Source organism: Microtus oregoni, unplaced genomic scaffold, assembly GCF_018167655.1.
Source record: "Microtus oregoni isolate MIOR12 unplaced genomic scaffold, Mior012 000010F_ref0000083, whole genome shotgun sequence".
NCBI classification, from domain to species: Eukaryota; Metazoa; Chordata; class Mammalia; order Rodentia; family Cricetidae; genus Microtus; species Microtus oregoni.
The window spans coordinates 22,826,288-22,846,293 of NW_024543069.1; the positions used below are offsets into that span (position 1 = coordinate 22,826,288).

The window sequence follows — 20,006 nt, forward strand, 5'->3', positions numbered from 1 at the left end:
GGTATAACCTGTGTGCTAGTTTCATCTCAGTTGGCAGTTGAGCGAAGCAATTTTCTGAAGATGTTCACAGCAACCGTTCAGGAGGGCGAGGTCTATCATACCACATTGAAATAGAAGAAATTCACAGGGTCTGGTCCTCTGTGAAAACAAAAGAAGACCTGCTCCAAAGCATCATATCCTTAGACCCAAATTTTGAAATCATAATACCCTTATATCCATTCTGGTTTATCTTGGCAGCCCATGTAATGAAATGTGTCTCTCTACTTAGCCCCTTCACAGTCAAAAATTTTAAAGAAAACACAATGTACATAATCCAGACTCTCTGTGAATTTTCCATTTTTACGTGGCTTATTTTTCTTTATTTCTTTTAATCTCTTAACTATCTGTACTCTGTCTCTTTAAAGACTTTACCTTTTTTTTTTAAACCATCAACTTTATTCTCTATATTCTTTTTCTTCTGTCTCTCAAGCCTACGTACATTCATCCAACAGTGTGGTCTTTTATGTCTGAATCTGTTTTATTGTGAGTCTGTAACATTTTTTTACTATCCAGGAGCATTTCTTAAAATGTTAAGCAGTTCTTAAAAACTTAAGTTGCACCACATAGGGGTAATAAGGTCCCGCCTGTTTCCTGCCCAATCGAAACCTTAACTGCGCTGTTATTATGGTAATTACGGCAGTTCCTGCCTGAGGTCAGCACAGTTCAGCATGGAGCAGCTGCTCCTGCCTCAGATCCATTTGGTGCCCCTGAGCTGAGCACAGTTCCAGGCACACAGCAAGTCCACATCGGAGCCGCACTCAGCCGTTTAATTCTGAGACTGAGCGTGCAGCACAGAAACTCTTTTTATCCAAGTTACAACCAAATCTGACATGCAGAGCACTGCGCAGTGTGGAAACACGTCTCTTCCGCCATGCTCTTCTGCCTGCCTAAGCCTGATTCTGCCCAGGTGCAGGCTGGGAGCGCTGAGCCATTGGCACAGTCTCAGAGCTCCTTCCGATCCCAAGCGGGAACACAAACATCCAGCCCCATAAAATCCATTGAAATGTTTTAAAGCCAGAGTTCACGCTGGCAGCACAGCTCCAGGAAGCTGCGCTTTAAAATGACACAGCGGATTTTTCTGCTGCTGATGCCAAATCAGGAAATCTCTCTACAGCATGCCACCAACTAACAGCCAAAATCTGTGTTAAACTCTCTCTCCCTTATTTTTAAGCCTTCTCAGGTTTTTAAGTGGATTTAGCCCATCACGTCTGGGCGCCACTCTGTTGTAATGGGAGCGGCGGGGCCGCGTCCCAGGCACCCGGCCGCCTGCACGGCTAGCTTTACCCGAAATAATTACACAGAAACTGTATTCTTTTAAACACCGCTTGGCCCATTATATCTAGCCTTTTCTTGGCTAACTCTCGCACCTGGACTAGCCCATTTCTAATAATCTGCTGTAGCCCACAAGCTGGCTTACCAGGAATGATCTTAACCTGCGTCTGCCTGGAGTGGGAGAATCATGGCGACTCCCTGACTCAGCTTCTTTCTCCCAGCCTTCTGTTCTGTTTACTCCACCCACCTATGTTTTAACCTATGAGGGCCAAGCAGTTTCTTTATTGCTTAACCAATGAAATCAACAGATTGATATATGACACTCCCACATCAAATTGGTGCCAGAAGAAGACTATTTCTTACTATTGAGAAAAGTTTTGAAAACTTGTTAAATGTCATATGTCATATTCTGTATGTTTTTGATGTGTTTGAAGACTGACTATCTGAAATATATCTATGTCCTTGAAAACCTGCCTGACATGACTATAAATTTTCTATTATAGATGATTATTAATCCATATTTCTTAGTTATATATTAGTTTTTAATTGAAATTCATAAACATAATACCATAAACCAGATTATAAATACACATACAGCATAACAAAATTTGTATCAATAAACCAAAGTCCATACTAATGTAAAATATGTGAGATTGATAGTAGTATTTTGGATTAAAGGAGATTCTATAATCTACCTTTTTTCCTATCATTTCTCTTTTCCCTTTTTTTATTTTGAGAAAAAGAATCCTCAATCTAATCTCCTTTGTTTAACTTTATTCCTGACAATTCTCCATAACAAGTTGTATCGAATCCCTTTAAATGATAACAAACATTCATAATTTATTTTGGGGAATGTGGGAATATGTCTCTAGAATACTTTTTGCTAGTTGGGGTGCTGGAATTCTGGGGGATCCATAGAAATCTTAGTATTATTGTCTTAGTATTATTGTCAAACCTAAAAAAAGGATTTTAGATTCAAGGTTCTTGTTTTGAAATGAAAAAAGGGTGATATAGATATGAACCTATCTTGAAAAGAAAAAAAGGGAGGATCTAGGTATGATAAGAATAAGTGGATTATTGAATCTACTCTAAAAGAAAAAGATATGATAAGATAAAAAGGTAGATTATTGAATTTACTTAAAAAAAACAACTATTACTTTTAGATGTTTTACATTGGTTTGGACTTTTGTATATTGTACACAAATTTTGTATATTAATACAAATTTGAGATTAATTTTGTTAAAACATATTGCAAATACATTTCTAATCTTGTTCTCTACGCATTGTAGCTATTCATTTCATTTGACAATGTGATGCAAATTTCTAGTCCTTGAAAATTGTTATTACTAACTGTTTAGGATAAGAAGGAAATACTGGTCAGTAGTTAATCACCTAATAATCAAACTTGTAGTCATATTAGGTATGTTTTCAAGGTCAAAAAAGATTGATTTTATATAGCTCATTTATATAATTCTAGAGAATATGGCATTTAAGGATGATTTAATAACCTATGAGCTTCTTTTTATGACAATGAGACATGTCTGCTCCTGGCAGCACCAATCTACTTCAGGGAAGATAATGGGCATCAAAGAAATTACACATGGAATTTACATTCTTTGTGGGCAAGAAAATGGCTTTGTCTTGACTGCTGATATTATGTACATTATGCTGTCAAATCAGACAAGTAGAACACTGAAGAAAGTGACTGCCAAATATTGCCAAGTCAAGGAGGGACAGTCCTTCAAAATGTCCTGCTTCACAAAAAGATCTGTTAGATATGCTAGGCCTGTAGGCCATGGAGAGAGATGGCCCAGTGTTGCAGAGGAAGTTTGGGTGACTGTCCAGGCAGCTAGCTGTTTCTGTCATTACTCACAGTTTTTGAAAGTTGTTTGCTTACACTCCCTGCTTACTCAGTCAATATTTTTGGGTCTCTGAGGGCATTGAAGACTTGATAGTTATAGTTTTCCTTTTTACCTGATGCAGAACTCAAGTTATGATAGAAGGTAAATCGGGTATACGATTTTTGGACTCACCAAAATAGAATACATATAGAGTAATTTCTCTAAATTTGTCAAATGCATGTGTACTAGCTATTGTTGATATATTTATTGCCTATATATATTATATATAGTTATTATACTTATCATATATAGTTTTTCTTATATTAGTTATTGCCTTTTTAATTTTAGACAAAAAGAGGTAATGTAGTAGCATTTCATTTGTATTTTAATAAAGAAAGCTTGCCTGAAGTTCAGAGAGTAAAACAATCCCACTGATCAGCCTTACAGACCAGGAAGTGGTAACACACACCATTAGTGCCAGTAGCTACAGTAGTTTACCATAGGAACAGGGTGGTATGTGCCTTTAATCCCAGTGGTGCATGCCTTTAATCTCATTGATGAATGATTTTGACCCAGTCTGAGAGACGATTATAAAACTGGGGGAGACAGCTCTCATGTTTTATCTCATTCTGAGATTCTTGGAAGCAGGATCGCCATTTAAGAATGATGCCAAGGTAAGAACCAGTGGCTACGGGTTTTACTTTTCTGACCTTCAGGTTGAACCCAAATTTCTCTCTATGAGTTTCTTTTAATTTTGCTTCAAGAGGTATTTCAGGGGATACGGCAATTAAACCTGATTTTTCTTACCCAGAGTGAATCCACATCCTGTCATTTCCTGTGGAAGCAAACACATAACCTCTCCCCCAAAGTAACATATCTTTTGACTTAAATTTTTAAGTCAAGATAATTTTAAAATATATATGTTGGTTTAATATAGCTGTTTTCATAATCCAAGGTCTCTTAGAAGCCAGCCAAAAAACTTAAAGACAGCAGAATAATTTGCACAATCCAGATTATGTATCTGTGCATTTTCCATCTTCATGTGTGTTATTATATATTTTATTACTCTATTCCATTTTAAGGACTTTCCTTACCCATTTTCTTTTCCCTCCCAGGCCAACATATATTTTTAAACAGACTGTAATCTGTGTGTAGAGGGTTTTTCTTTTGCCTGAATGTGTCCTTACAGCTTATCTGTAACCTTTTCTATCTGCATGAGCAAAAAACAAAACAGAACAAAACAAACGTACTATGTAATTTATACCATGTCGATTCCCTGAGAGTCTAGTCTCATGGCAGAGGCTTACTTTTATCCCCAGCTCTGAGAGCCATGTTTACCGCCCCAACTCTGGAAAGTTTCTAGTTTCATGCCCACAGCAAGAAGAATGCTGCTCAGAAACACCATAAAAGTATTTGGTGGCAGGACCTCTTAAAAGAGCTGCCTGGTTTTGCCGCTAGCATGGAGCCTGAGGCTGCATTTTAAAGGAGCTGTGCCTCTCCTCACTGCCAACAAACAGAGCCTACTGGAGAAAAGGCAGCTCCCGAGAGCACACGCTTGACTCCATTCTTGTGTGTGTAGAATCACTTTTTAAACTTTATCAGGTTTTATGTGGAAGTACAGAGTAAGTGTTGGAACGCCAAATGTATCTGGTTGTTTCCTGTCCCTACTGCCTGTTCCCAAACACCCAGCAACTGCTTCTCAAATTAACACACAGAGGCTTATATTAATTATAAATGCTGTCTGGTGGCTCAGGCTTGTTACTATCAAATTCTTAAAACCTAAATTATCTCGTTTTTATTAATCTACGTATTGCCAAGTGGCTGGTGGCTTTACATATCCTCTATCATGCCATGCTCCCTCTTTCTCTCTGTCCTCCTTCTTCCCATCATTCTCAGTTTGGTTTTCCCCCTAACTGCTTGCCCAGCTACCGGCCTGGCAGTTTAATTCACCAGAGAGAGTAATACATGTTCATAGTGTAGGAAAGGATTGCTGCACAGTATACACCTGAAAGGAAACTCTGCCACCCCGAATTGCACCAAACGAGGAACACCTCACTGCAAATTCTAACATCCAGTGACCACTCATCAAGAGACAGCTCCTCGGAACATCTCTCCTGAGAGTTTGTGAGGATGGGAATCTGCCTACCCCAATACTGGTGAGTTTGCTGTGGGTTTCTCTATATAGCTCTCCATTACCATTGAAAATATACGTTTACATTTACTGCGTGGCATCCATTTTAGCACTATACCTAGTGTCAGGAATTTATGCTGCATGTGAACCAGTTTAGCATGAAAGATACATGATAATTACTGCCTATGCCTTGCTTATTTTACAATATTTTCTGATAACAGTGATCGTAATCATTACAAATATGAACATGGTGAAAATATTCATAAGGTTATGTATCATAGTCATTTTTTTAAAGTGAAACCATCGATGAGGGATTGAAATTCCCTTGGATTCTTGACTGTGGCATCATCTTATGCCATTTATAGCTGAAAATAAGAAATCAAAGACGTGGGCTGGAGAGATGGCTCCGAGGTTAAGAGCACTGACTTCTTCCAGAGGTCCTGAGTTCAATTCCCAGCAACCACATGGTGGCTCACAACCATCTGTAATGAGATCTGGTGCCCTCTTCTGGCATCCAAGGGTATACATGTAGACAGAACACTGTGCACATAATAAATAGATAAATAAAGATTTAAAAAAAATAAAAATAAAAAAGTAAAAAAATCAAAGACGTAAGAAATAAAAGTCTTTGTTAAAGGAAGTGTTAATGAACTAAAACTTTCTTTAAAACACAGAAATTAAGACTCATAACATGCCAGGTTACACAGATGTGACTAAAAGTGAGAGAGTTTGAGCTTATTCTTGCTCAAACACTAAGCTGGAAGCCTTAATATACATGGAGGACCTGGTGTAGACTCATGCAGCCCTGTGCATGACACTTCAATCTGTGGGTTCATCTGAGTTTTGCTCAGTCGACTAAGATGGCCATGTTTTCTTGGTGTCCTCCTACTCCTATGGCTCTTATAATCTTTCTGCTTCCTCTTCTTTGGGGTTCCCTGATTCTGGGAGTGGGGGAAGCGGGATTTTATGGAGACACCCCCCACATTTAAGGCTGTGTTCCCAGAACTCTCCCCCTCTGTGTAACGTCTGGCCGTGGGTCTCTGCACTAATTCTCATCTGATACACGAGGAAGCTTCTCTGATGATGGCCGAGCAAGGCACTGATCAGAGTACAGCGGAGTGTCATTAGGAGTCATTTTTATCAAACCCCCCTGAGTGAGGAACCCAGAGCCAGAAAGACAAACATGGTAGGTACTCACATGTAAGTGGGTATTAAATATAAAGGAAAGGATAACCTGCCTACAGTTAACACACTCAGAGAAGCCAGGAAACAAGGAGGACCCTAAGAGGAACACACATGGATCCTCCTGTGTTCTAGGAGGCTGCTTGTTCGTCCTTGCCATCCAGAACAGAAATAACCACACAGAAACTTGGTGCATTGGCTCTAGCTTCTTATTGGCTAACTCTTACATCTTAATATAACCCATTTTTATTAATCTGTGCCACATGACTGTGGCTTACCAGATAAAGTTCTGGCATCTGTCTCCAGTGGGGATACACGGCTTTCTTTGACTTTACCTTCTTTCTCCCATCATTTAGTTTTCCCCGCCTATCTAGTTCTGTGTTGCGATAGGTCCAAAGCAGTTTATTTATTAATCAACAGTAATCACAGCATATAGAGGGGGATATTCCACATCACCTCCCCTTCTCTATTTAAATAAAAAGGGTTTAAATTTTAACATAGTAAAATTATATATAACAAAACAGTTACCTAGCAAGAATTATAGTTACAATATTTATATCTACTTTATTTCTTATTATAACCAAGGAAGACTATAACTACATTTTTCAATTTCATCAAAGACTCCAGAAGGATATAATATTAACTAAGTAAACAGAAAGTGCGTTTCAGCCTAGATACAGGGAGGAGGGCCTTGTTCGTGTATCAAGTGATGTGATCAACTTTGCTGACTCCCCATGGGAGGCCTCACCCTCTCTGAGGAATGGATGGCGAGTGGAGTGGGGGAAAAGTTGGGGAAGCGGGAGGAAGAGATGGAGAGGGAACGAGGATTGGTATGTAAAATAAAAAAGACTGTTTTAAAATAAAATAAAATAATTAAAAGGACTCATCCCACTGTTTTTCACCCCCGTTTTCAGACCAGCAGTGTCTGGTTTTGCCCTAGGTCACCCAAGCAGTGCTGGGAATGAGTTACGTCCTGTGCTGTGGCCCTCAGGTCCAATCAGTTTCTGCTTGGGTTCTCTCACACTTGTGTCACTTCTGCTCTAACATACCGTGCAGGCAGGACAGATTGTAGGTCAAAGGTTGTGTGGCTGGGTTGGTGTTTCTATTACTTTTCTTGATAGCATGCTGAGTGCCTTCCTGTACCAAAGATGCTGGGACATAGGAATGAAGGCTCGACGTAGACGCCAGCTCCATATCTCCATTTGGTATCAGCTTGTGGAGCTCAACCTACTGTTTTAGCCACTTCCTGAGTTGTTTGGGGATTCCCATGGATCCCTTTAGCCAACATCTCAATGAGATGTAACCCAATCCTGGTATTGGATGCTGCCGTGGGTGACAAGAGATGGGCAGCTGGCGCTCCATCTCCCCCATTGTTTGGTAGCTTCAATTAGATTGCTTTCATGTATGTATATATTTTATAAACTTTCTACTGTATTAGCTTTTCATGCTACCCCTAAAATGCCCCTTCATCTTAGCTGTTTCTCCCTATATTCTCTCTCACAACCCATCCCTCTCCCCTCTTAACCCTCCCATTCTAGCCATAGCTATCTTTTCTGTTTCCCTTTTCCTAAGGAAATCTATTTGTTCCCTCTACTCTACACCTACCCTCTGTGCTTCTATGGATTGTAGCCTGCTTATAATGGGTTTAACAGTTACTATCCACATATAAGTGAATGTATTCTATATTTGTATTTTGGGGTCTTAGTTTACCTCACTCAGGATGATTTTTTTCTAGTTCTAGCCATTTACCTGCAAATTTTAAAAATGGCTGAGCAATACTCTATTGTGTAAATGTACCATATTTTCATTATCCATTCTTCTGTGAGGGGCATCTCGGTTGTTTCTGGTTTCTGGCTATTATGAATAGAGCAGGAATGAGCACAGTTGAGTAAATGTCATTGTGGTAGAATGGAGTGTCTCTTGGATATATGCCCTAGAGTAGTATAGCTGGGTCTTGTAGTTTTCCTTCTACCCAAGGAACCGCCACACTGATTCCCATAGTGGCTGTATGAGTTTGTACTTCCTCCAGCAATGGATGAAGGCTCCTCTCACTCCACATCCTCAACAGCATGAGCTGTCATTTGTTCTGTTGATCTTAACCACAGGTGTAAAATGTTGTAAAATGAAATCTCAAAATAGTTTGGATTTGCATTTTCTTGATGACTAAGGATGTTGAACATTAATTGTTTCTCTGCCATTTGAGTTTCCGCTGCTGAGAATTCTCTGTTTAGCTCCGTACCCCCTTTTTATTGGGTTGTTTTCTTGATACCTAGTTGCATGAGTTCCTTATATGTTTTGGATATTGTCCTCTAACAGATGTGGAGTTGGTGAAACTCTTTTCCCATTCTGTAGGCTGCCACTTTGTCTGATTGATGGTGTCCTTTACCTTACAGATGTTCTTTTTGTTTCATTTGTTGTTGATTGTAGTGGCATTTCAATTGTATTTTAGTAAAGTTTGCATGGGGATCGGGAAAGTAAAACAGCTACACTGGTCAGCCTTACAGGAACAAAGTGGTAACACACACACGTTTAATCCCAGTAGCCAAACTAGTTGCCATAGAAACCGGGAGGTGCATCCCTTTAATCTCAGCCCTAGAGAGGACTATAAAACAGGAGGAAACAGCTCTCAAACACAGTCTCATTTTGAGATTCCTGGAGGCCGGATCGCCATTTTCATACTAAGGTCAAGGTAAGAGGCAGTGGCTGGCTGCTTTGCTTTTTAGATCCTCAGGTTGAACCCCAATACCCATCTATGAGTTTTTATCACTCACAGATCATTTGATCTTAGTTCCTGTGCTAACCGTGTTCTCTTCAGGAAGTTGTCTCCTATTTATCAAAAACCAGGAGTTCAATTCCATTCATCAGTGCATCTTTTTTTGTGCCAATACCATTCGGTTTTTATTACTGTAGCTCTGTAAGAAAACTTGAAATTGGGAATAGTGATACCTTTAGTAGCTCTTTCATTGTTCATGACTGTTTTAACTATCGTATTTTTTGTTTATTTATTCTTTTGCGTGTGTGTGTGCGCTTCCACATGAGGTTGAACATTGCCCTTTCTGAATCTGTAGATTGCTTTTGGTAGGACAGGAGATATTTCCATCTTTTGATATTTTCTTCAATCTTTCTTCAAAGACTTGCAGTTTGATCATACAAATCTTTCACCTGCTTAGTTAGACATACTCCAAGATATTTTATATTATTTGAGACTGTTGTGAAAGGTATTATTTCCTCGATTTCTTTCTTAGACAGTTTGTCATTTGTATATGGGAGGGCGGCTGATTTTGTGAGTTAATTTTGTACCTAGCAATTTTTCTGAAAGTGTTTATCAGCTGTAGGAGTTCCCCAATGGAAATTTTAGGGTCACTGATATATACTATGATATCATCTACTAATAGAGATATTTTGACTTCTTCCTTTCTGATTTAAAATGGCAACATCACTTGCTTCTTAGGTTCATTTGCTTGGAATGTCTTTTTCCCAACCCTTTACCCTGAAGTGATGTTTATCCCTGATGTTAAGGTGTGTTAACATCGGATGCAACAGAAGGATGGATCCTGAATTTGCATTCATTCTGTTAGTCTGTGTCCTTTGTTTGGGGAATTGAGTCTGTGGAGGTTGAGAGATATCAATGACCAATGATTACTGTTATTTTGTTGTTGCTGTGGTGGTGATGGTGGTTATGGTGATGTGCGTGGGTGCATGCATGTGTACACACACATCTACATATATGAATGACGTATGTGTGCTTCCTCTCTTTTGACTTTGTTGGGTTGTCATTTTTTTCTCAGTGTTTTCTTGGATGAAGTTAACATCTTATTTATATTTTTTAAGGGATTTATTTGGCTCCTCTTTAAGTACCTCTATCATATACACAAGAGATGTTTTAAGATCTTTTTTAGTATTACTTTTAAAATTAATTTACTAATTTATTTTACATATCGACCACATTTCCCCCTACCTCTTCTTCCCTTCCTTCTACCCACCAAACTCTCTGCCCCACCCCAATCCATTCCTCCTTTGCTTCTGTACAGAAAGGGGCCGGCCTTTCTGGGTAACAGCAAAACATGGCATATCAAGTTGAGGTAGGACTAAGCACCTCCCCTTGTTTTAAGACTGGGCAAAGCAATTCAGCATCTTCCCCACAAATAATGCTGGCATAACTGGTTGTCGTCATGTGAAAGAATACCAATAGATTCCTATTTATTGCCCTGCACAAAACTCAAGTCCAATCCAAAGAACTCTACAAAATTCTCAATACACTGACGCTGACAGAAGAGAAAGTAGGAACTAACTTGAATGCATTGGCACAGGAGACAACTTCCTGAATAGAACACCAGTAGCACAGACACTAAGGTCTAATATTTGTGTGCTGATCATGTTGGAATATTCACGATCTGTTGTGGTAATGTCCCTGGGGTCATGTAGAGGCCTTGGCCGTTATCAACTGTGGATTTTGTGCTGGTGTCTAGGCCTCTGGGCTTGGGAAGATTGGAATTTGAGGTGCTGATATCTGATCTTGTCTTTGTATGGTGGGTGTTTTGTTCCTTGGTTTCTGTTTTCTCTCTAGATCTTAGAGCAGTGTGGTAGCTATATGTTTCCTATCAGGAAATCTTTTGGGTACCTGAAAGGCATTCAGGTGGGGGGTCCCCAGGTAAAATGTGTTTCTGGGTATTGGGATCTGAGATTTAGGAATGGGAATGGGCTGGGGCTTCACAAAAGGAAGGAAAGCAGGGTGTTCCACCAGGATCTGCTTAGTTAGGCTCCTGACAATGGGGGGCAGAGAGTGAGGAGAGGCCACAGCAAAAGGTCTGCTGCAGAGCTGGGAATGGGACGGGGTGATCAGAGTCGGAGGAGTGGAGAGAGAGGTGAGGATCTGGAGTGGCCTGTGTGTTCACAAGGATGCCTGCTGCAGTTGGGGCAGAGCGGTCAGGTCACAAAGCAACCACTGGGGGAAGGGAGATAAGAGGCGAAGATCTGTGGGATCCTCCAGAGATGCAGAGGGGAAGGCTGCTGCAGGTGAGCTCTGCTGCAGAGCTGGGCGTGAGCCTAGGGCATTAGACGTGGAGGGAGAGGTGAGGACTGCAATTAGCCTTCCCGTTTCCCTGGGAGGTGATCTGTTCAGAGCTGGGAGGAGACGGGGGTTGTGTTTGCAGGGGCAGAAGCAGGGGTGAAGATCTGCTGTTTGCCTGCCTGCTTCCCTGGCCTAAGTGGCTCCTGGGCTTCCAGGCAGTGGCTGCTGAAGGTGGGGGCTGGGATAAGGTGACCATGGGAGCCTCCGGTTAGGAAGGGAGCCACTACAGATGGGGCAAGGGGCGGCAGCAGGTGTTCTGTTGCAGAGTTGGGGCTGAGACTAGGGGATTGGGTTTGTAGGAGTGGGAGGACAGGTGAAGATCTGCTCCTTGCCTCCCTGACTCCTTGGCTGGACTTGTAATAGCTATTCAAACTAGGAGAACCCTGAGCTCCTTCTTTCGGGCACTATTTCATCATTATCTGATTTTGATATCAGTTTCTTCTTAAAGCCTGTCTATAGTGGAGAGGTCCTCTCTTGCCCATCCAGCACCCACCTGCATTCCTCCTAATGGCAAGTTCCAGCTTCAGACCGAGTCCATGGGCCTCCAGTGGCCCACCTATTACATTCTCTTAGCTACTTCCTTGTCAACTTGTTGCTCGTAAGCACATAAAGTTACTCGCTGTGCTTTTCTGCTGCCTCTTCCTCGGAGAGTAGACTTCCTGGCATGTAGCACACTAAGGGCGGCTGTCCCTCTCTGTCCTGTCAACTCCTAGATAATTGAGAGCCTCCTGCTGCAGTTTGCCACCACTTCCGTTTCACCTCCACAGCGTCTGAGTCTGGCATGAAATGCGCAGTGTTGCACACAGCCCACTGGTTAGTGAACACTTTGCTTTATCATCCACTGCTTCCCATTCCAACCTCAGCTCACATATATGCTTATTTCCCATAGCATGGACTGCTTAGTCTCAATGGGACTGGGGTCAGCACCCTACCTACTCACCCTGCCTCTGGATCCACCACACGCAGCTTCAATGATTTAAATTAAAGCCACCTTATCCGAACACATAATGCTTGAAAAGGGACATGATTTGTATTGACTGTGGTGTAGCAGTGGCTTCAAAGAGGGCACGTATGGGAAGGGCAGGAATTTCAGGGCCATTCATTTGTACAGAAGATTAAAAACATTGCTTTAATAATGGAAACAATGGTCCGATACAACATAATTGGAAGAAGCAACTGATGGGGATAATGGTTAAGCAATGAATTCCTCTTTTTTTTGGTAGAAAACAACATGAACAGACATTTGCAGTTTATCCAGGAAAGGAGGGGTTTATATTGCCACCATTAGAGACAATAGTCTGAGAGATTATAGTGCAACTTGACATGTACTTAATTTACTCTGCCACATGAGCAAACTGTATTTGAACCTTTGTCTGCCCAACACAGTTCTTAGGCTCCTACTAATGAGTATCATCTTTGTACAAATTTCCCAATTGTGAACCCCATTACATCCCTTTCTTTATCCATCAGAATGAGAGTGGAGAACAGATCAAACATAGACAGAATTAGAATTGGGGCGTATGGAGCTCCCTGCTCCCATGGACCTCTCAGCCCTGCTCATTGTGCTCTTATGGCCAAGGGCTGGATAGCCTCCCCTTTGCAGTCTCACATGCATGGAGTCTTGGGATGGGTGGCAAAGGAAAGTCTAGATCACTACGTGTCCCGTCTGTCCCGTTCCAGACATACGGATTATAGAATTCCTTGAGGACTTTTAGGAAGACCTACTTAATATTGAATATGTCCTATTCTAATGTCCTTTTCTGTGTCCAGGAGCTCCATACCAAATTGCAGGGAGAAGTGGTAAATGATTCAGAGGATAGTGATTGAGAACGTGCCAGGTAGATGCTTGACATTGTGAGGAGGTCTCAGGACCTGGTCTCAGGTCTCAGGAATGATTGGGGGATCCTTTAGAGGCTCCTCTTTTAGGAACAGTCACTGGCCCCTAGCCTGGGCACGTGATCTTTTGGAGGATAAGATCTGGGAATCCAGACAGACATGGTCTCTCCTATGTTTGGAAAGACTGAGAAAGCGGTCCCATCCTGGGCCTGTCGTCTCCTGTGCCTCCACTGCCACTTCCCCTTCTAGAGATGCTTGCATCAGCAGCACATCTGTCTCCATCCTTAGATCTGGAGAGATAAGGCAGAGCTGCACATCCAAATTTAGAGTTCCAAGTCTGTCAACCAGCAATGAAGACAGCAACCCTCAATCCAAGATCAGAGGGTACCCGAGACCCTAGTCCTTTCACTCATAGGGTCATTCATTTTCACATCAACCCTAAGAAGCGGGTATAAGCATTCTTCCAGGATACAAATGATAATTGTCTTGACATCAAATGCTATCCTTTGCTAACCTGCACCATCGAGAGGTTTTACATACATTGCAGTTACACTGGGAAATGTCTTTAAGATAATGTAGTTGTTTCTCCATGCAGTACTGTAGGAGGTTTCCAAGTAATGTTTTATAGTTAAAAATATGTATGTAGTATAATTCATTCTGAAATCAAGTTGGGTCCATAAAAATTGGATCTGCCGTGTGTCTTTTTAAAAAAATGATTCATTTTACTGTATTTTATGTGCATTGCTGTGAAGGTATCATCTTAGATCCCCTGTAACTGGAGTTATAGTCAGTTGTAAGCTACCAAGTGGGTGCTGGAAATTGAACCCATGTCTCTGGGAGAACAGCCAGTGCTCTTAACCTCTCAGCTGTCTTTCCAGCCCCAGTACTGGTTCTTTTACATCTAACTCTTATTAATTTTTCTCCTCTCATAGATGCATATATAATGGCTACTCACCCCACCCCGCCATCTCCCTTCTAACTCTGTCATCTGAACTGCTCTCAAAAATTAATAACTTCTCAGTAAAATAAAGTTCAACAACTTCCTTCAACCTCTTCCTCAGCTTAAGAGTTTGTGGTCTCTAAGAAAGCCCCAGCTGTTCCAGGCAGCACCTCAGGCATGCGCTGTTTCCCTTCCTCCCACACCTCTCTCATCCCTCCAGTGAGACATGTTATCTTTTCTGTAACACCCCAGCAAAAGCTGTGTTTGTGAAGAGTGGCAGATGCCCTTCTGATAAAACCTGAGAGTCACATCTCCTGGTTCATCCACACAAAGGGTCCTTGAGCTCTGGCCAACAGACGGAAACCCCAGTGACGTGTGCTACTCCACGGCTACAGATGTAGTTTTTCAAGAGAATAATCCTTGTTGGGTTTTACTTGTATGTTTCGTATGCCAATCTTTTTTTAAAAATAATTTTCTACTCCTTTACAAATTTTTTTGAATGAGTCCAGAAAGACAAGTCCTCAGTAAAGTTCCCACAGACTGCCCACAGTGGGCCGTCTGCCCAGGGTCTGGGTACACATACTGCACATAGATATTTGAAGCACCTACTAAATGCAAGTGAACTAATAACCTGAGAGCAGAGAAAAGTTCTAAGCTCTGGACTTTGATTCTGTTCCAGGAGTCAGAAGGCCCCCAGATGTCTTTTAGGTAGGGAACTGGGGCTCCACAGGTGACATCCTTCCTGAATCCTCCAGGTATGCAGGCTCTGCCCTAATTGTGAGGAGGATGAGGAAGATAAGAAGTGAGCTTTACAACATGAGAAAGAAAGGCTTGGGCTTTGCAGGCTGGGCAGACTTGGGTACCAAGGGTGAGTGACGGCCGATACTAGGGGCTCACGCTCCACATTTTTACCACCATACTGACGTCTAAGCATTGACTGGAGGGTGAAAAGAATCGCATGGGCACCATCCTTGCAAGTGGGGATGTGGAGAAAGCCTGTGGCCTCCGGTGGCCCTCTGAGACTGTACCCTCATCTCAGTCCATGGCATGAAGGCTCGCTCAGCTGTGCTCCATTAGCTCCCTGCTGGACCTCTCAGCCCTGCTCATTGTACCCGTATGGCCAAGGGCTGGATAGCCTCTCCTTTGCAGTCTCACATGCACGGAGTCTTGGGAGGGGTGGCAAAGGAAAGTCTAGGTCACTAAGTGTCCTGTATGTCCAGTTCCAGACATATGGATTTGAGTTCCCTGAGGACTTTTAGGAAGACCTACTTAATATTGAATATGTCCTACTCTGATGTCCTTGTCCGTGTCCACAGGCTCCATACCAAATTGCAGGGAGAAGTGGCAAATGATTCAGAGGATAGTGATTGAGAACGTGCCAGGTAGATGCTTGACACTGTGAGGAGATCTCAGGACCTGGTCTCAGGTCTCAGGAATGATTGGGGATCCTTTAGAGGCTCCTCTTTGCAGGAACAGTCACTGGCCCCTAGCCTGGGCACGTGATCTTTTGGAGGATAGGATCTGGGAATCCAGACAGACGTGGTCTCTCCTATGTTTGGAAAGACTGAGAAAGAGGTCCCATCCTGGGCAGTTGTCTCCTGTGCCTCCACTGCCACTTCCCCTTCTAGAGATGCTTGCATCAGCAGCACATCTGTCTCCATCCTTAGATCTGGAGAGATAAGGCAGAGCTGCACATCCAAATTTAAGAGTTCCAAGTCTGTCAACCAGCAATGAAGACAGCAACACTCAATCCAGGATCAGTAAGAAGCAGAGCAGCCAGAGATTAGAAAATCCAACATAAGGTCCTGTGTCCTGTCAGTAGTCGTGGATGCTCCAGATGCTCGACCTCTTACCATGTCAGCAGACACAGTTCAGCTCCATCCGGGAGATCCAGGGATTGTCCTGGCCCACTTGATTCTCTAGGTATCCCTCATCTATCTGTTCTGCAGACAGCACCAGCTCTATTGTTCCCCACTGAATCTCCACCCTTTTTCTACCCAGCAGCATTCCCAGACCCACAGCCAACTTCTTCTCCCCTGAGTAACAGCCTTTTTATTCTTCGGGCTGTTTTCAGTGTTGTGTTAAATATTGCTTTTAACAAATTGTTCTTCATTGCGTAAATTCCGGTTATAGTGTTCACTCAGCATGCCTATATATGGCCTAGCAGGATCCCCAAACATGTCACACTAGTTCTGGGAGAGGCTACATGGAGGCAGAACATCCTGGAGAAAGGGAGGCAAAAGCCACTGCTTTGACAGGGACCAGGTGAATGCCTGAGAGAGGTGCTAGACATTGTGTCTAGCTGCTGTGTGCTGGGGAACGAAAGACCAGGGTCATGTGCTTAGAGCTCAGGCTGACCAGTTGTCCTTCCATGGGCTTTCTGTTTTAGGTGCAGGCTCCTGTAGCTGGGTAGCAGTACTATTGGTGCAGCAGATGAGGACATATTACCATCCCCAATATGCTCCTCGATTTAGCCGGCCAATGGAGCCCCGCCATTCACGAATCCCCACTTTCCAGATCTGGGTGGGACCTCCACTTGCTGCAGCCAGCTCAGCCTGGATGCCAAGACTGGCAGGGGATGCCAACATTGAGACATGGAGGCTTCTTTTCAGATGGAAGAACAGCAACCTTTATTTTGCCTAGGCTAAAACCTTTTCTACCTCTACAGCTTCTGTGGAAAAACACCGGCCAGAAAGAACACAAACATCCTTGTCAATTAGACCACAAGGAAGTTCCGCTGTCAGTCAGGGGGAGTAAGGACAGCTGGATCACAACAAGAGGGAGTTGAAAACGGCTGAAGGGCAGAGGAGGTGGAAAGGAACATGAAGGACCACAGAGAGACTGGCGAAGAGAACATTGATCTCAACTGCTGGTCCACGAAAAACAGTTGTGCAGAATGAGCTAGAAACAGATCAGGCAGGGAGTTCAGAAAAGTCTTCCAGACATCATGAAAAGTTAAAAAGAGGAGAAAGAAACAGGTGAAATGGAGAAGCTATCGATAAGGACGGGTAAATCTGACGGCTGCAGGAGAACAAAAAGCAATTCAATGCTGACATCTGGCCAAACCAATCAGAGGGAGGACAGTCACAGAGCCCCCAGGCCCCATTTCTGAAAGCTGTGGGTGACACAGTCCCACCCTTATGTCATGCAAGACTACCAGAGTACCACGTGATGCTGATGCCAAATTTCCCGAGCGAATCTATTCTACCCAAGTCATTCAAGGAGGAGTGGCCCTGGCCTCCCAGCTGGCCAATGCAACCCACCACCATTGTAGGGCAGAATTAAGTCCTGGTTAGAGGACTCCATAGCTTCTTTCACATTCCTGGCAGTTCCGTCGCTGGACTCCAGGCTGGCTAAGGTAATAAAGGGGAGATTTTCTGTGCTGGTGAATCTGGAAACCATTGCTTTCCAAACTTAATTTGCATCATTCATCGTCTGGGCATCTGTTAAAATGCAAGCATTGACTGGGTAGGACTTCTCTAGAGGGCTTCAGTCCTGCTACCTCACTTCCCCTCTTCCCAGTCACAGCTGCCAACCATGCCCTCCTCTCTGAGGGCAAACACTGCAGGATTTCTTTTCTCCCCAAAGGACCCATCAGGGAAAGAAGTCAAGTAGGAATTACAATTTCTCTTTTTATTATTATTATTATTTTTATTGAAGAAAAAAAATTTCCGCCTCCTCCCAGCCTCTCATTTCTCTCCCCCTCCTCCCACTCCTCTCCCCCTCCCCCTCCCCCTACTCCTCTCCCCCTCCCTCTCCAGTCTGAAGAGCAGTCAGGGTTCCCTGCCCTGTGGAAAGTCCAAAGTCCTCCCACCTCCATCCTGGTCTAGGAAGGTGAACATCCAAACTGGCTAGGCTCCCACAAAGCCAGAACATGAAGTAGGATCAAGACCCAGCCAGTGCCATTGTCCTTGGTGAAAGACCCTACAGACCCCCTCCTCAAAACCCGCAGCTAGCATGCTCCCTGGGGAACGTCCTGTTTGCTTTGAAAAAAATTCTCCGGATCAGCAGCCAGCCTGCTCCCGTAAGAACATCCCATGTGCCTGAGAGAGCAGGAGGTAGAGATAGGAAGACTGCAAGGCAAGATGTCAATAAGATAGGATGTCAACAAAACAGGTTAGCTATAAGATAGGAACAGGATGATTGTTGCCAGGCATCCATGCTGAGAGAGGAAACCATTCATGCCCCCCGCCGCATTCCGATAACCACGCTTTTGCTTTTGTAAACTTGCTTTTTGCTCTTCCCTATAAAAAGCCCGCCCTCCAGTTGGCAGGCGTGCAAATCTTCCGAGAGATCTTGCTGCCCACAGGTACCTGTGTCTACTCAATAAACCTCTTGCGATTTGCATCCGTGCGGTCTCGGCCTGTTCCTTGGCGTTGGGGAGGTCTCCTCCCGAAAAGAGGTCCTCGTCGAGGGTCTTTCACTTGGCTTCTCAGCAGCCCTCATTGTCCGCCATATTCAGAGAGTCCGGTTTTATCCCATGCTTTTTCAGTCACAGTCCAGCTGGCCTTGGTGAGCTCCCAATAGATCAGCTCCACTGTCTCAGTGGGTGGGTGAACCCCTTGTGGTCCTGACTTCTTTGCTCATGTTTTCCTTCCTTCTGCTCCTCATTGAAACATTGGGAGCTCAGTCCGGTGTTCCAGTGTGGGTCTCTGTCTCTATCTCCATCCATCGCCAGATGAAGGTTCTATGAGGATGTACTCACTCATAATTGGGTTCTAGCCACAAATAAAGGTCAGTGAGTCTATAATATGATATCCTAAAGAAGCTAAATAAGAAGGTGAACCCAAAGAAAAACATATAGCTATCCTCCTGGTTATGGGAAGTAGACAAGATTGCCGGGCAAAAAATTGGGATCTTGGGGGTGGAGTGGGAGGGGGGGTAAGGGGAGATGGGGAGAGAAAGTGAAAAGGGGAGGATGGGGGGAACTTGGGGAAACGGGATGATTGGGATAAAGGAAGGTTGGATAGGGGAGCAGGGAAGCACATATCTTAATTAAGGGAGCCATCTTAGGGTTGGCAAGAGACTTGGACCTAGAGGGGCTCCCAGGTGCCCAAGGCGATGTCCCCAGTTAGTTCCTGGGGCAGCTGAGGATAGGGAACCGGAAATGACCCGATCCTATAGCCATACTTATGAATATCTTGCATATCACAATTTCTCTTCCTTGTAGGAAGGCATGAGAACAGACAGCTGTTTGGTAGGTGAGTCCCAGGTGCTGAGTAAACTTTCCTTCTGGCCTCTGGCATTGGGGAAGAATTTCTCTTCTTCATGTTGGTGACATGATTGGCATTTCTGTAGGAGTTATAAATGCAGTGAAAGGAACCTACAGGCAGTCGTGGAAACCGGGTTACATTGATCTCTTTTTATATTTGCTCTGCAAAAACATTATCTTTTGCACCGTGATAGCCAGCATTTAGCTGGCCCCTGTGAGCTGCAGCAACAGCTAAGGTATTCTGCAGGTCACTTGCCCAAGAGCCACGCCTCTCCTGAGAGAGACCTTGGTGGCCCAAGGCCTTTACCGGAAGGGCCACCCTAGGGGGCCGCACCCGACGACACCCACAGCGCCTTCGCACAGCTTCACCGAGGATTACAGGCTGGTCCCGGAGTGCAAAGCACCGGTCTTATGCGAACTGACAGCGCAGCCAGCCTCACACCCGTGCCCTGCAGTGCAGTCATCTAAGGGTGCCTAACGCT

General features: G+C 43.6%; 1 protein-coding gene across 1 annotated transcript in view; it reads left to right on the forward strand.

The window, feature by feature from the left end:
• LOC121453041 (rho GTPase-activating protein 20-like) overlaps positions 1-20,002 on the forward strand; it is a 39,335-nt gene extending 19,333 nt beyond the window's left edge. Inside the window, exon 13 of the mRNA XM_041659561.1 lies at positions 19,772-20,002. Coding sequence (XP_041515495.1) covers positions 19,772-20,002 — 231 coding nt within the window. The remainder of the gene's footprint in view (positions 1-19,771) is intronic.
• Positions 20,003-20,006: the final 4 nt, after the last annotated feature.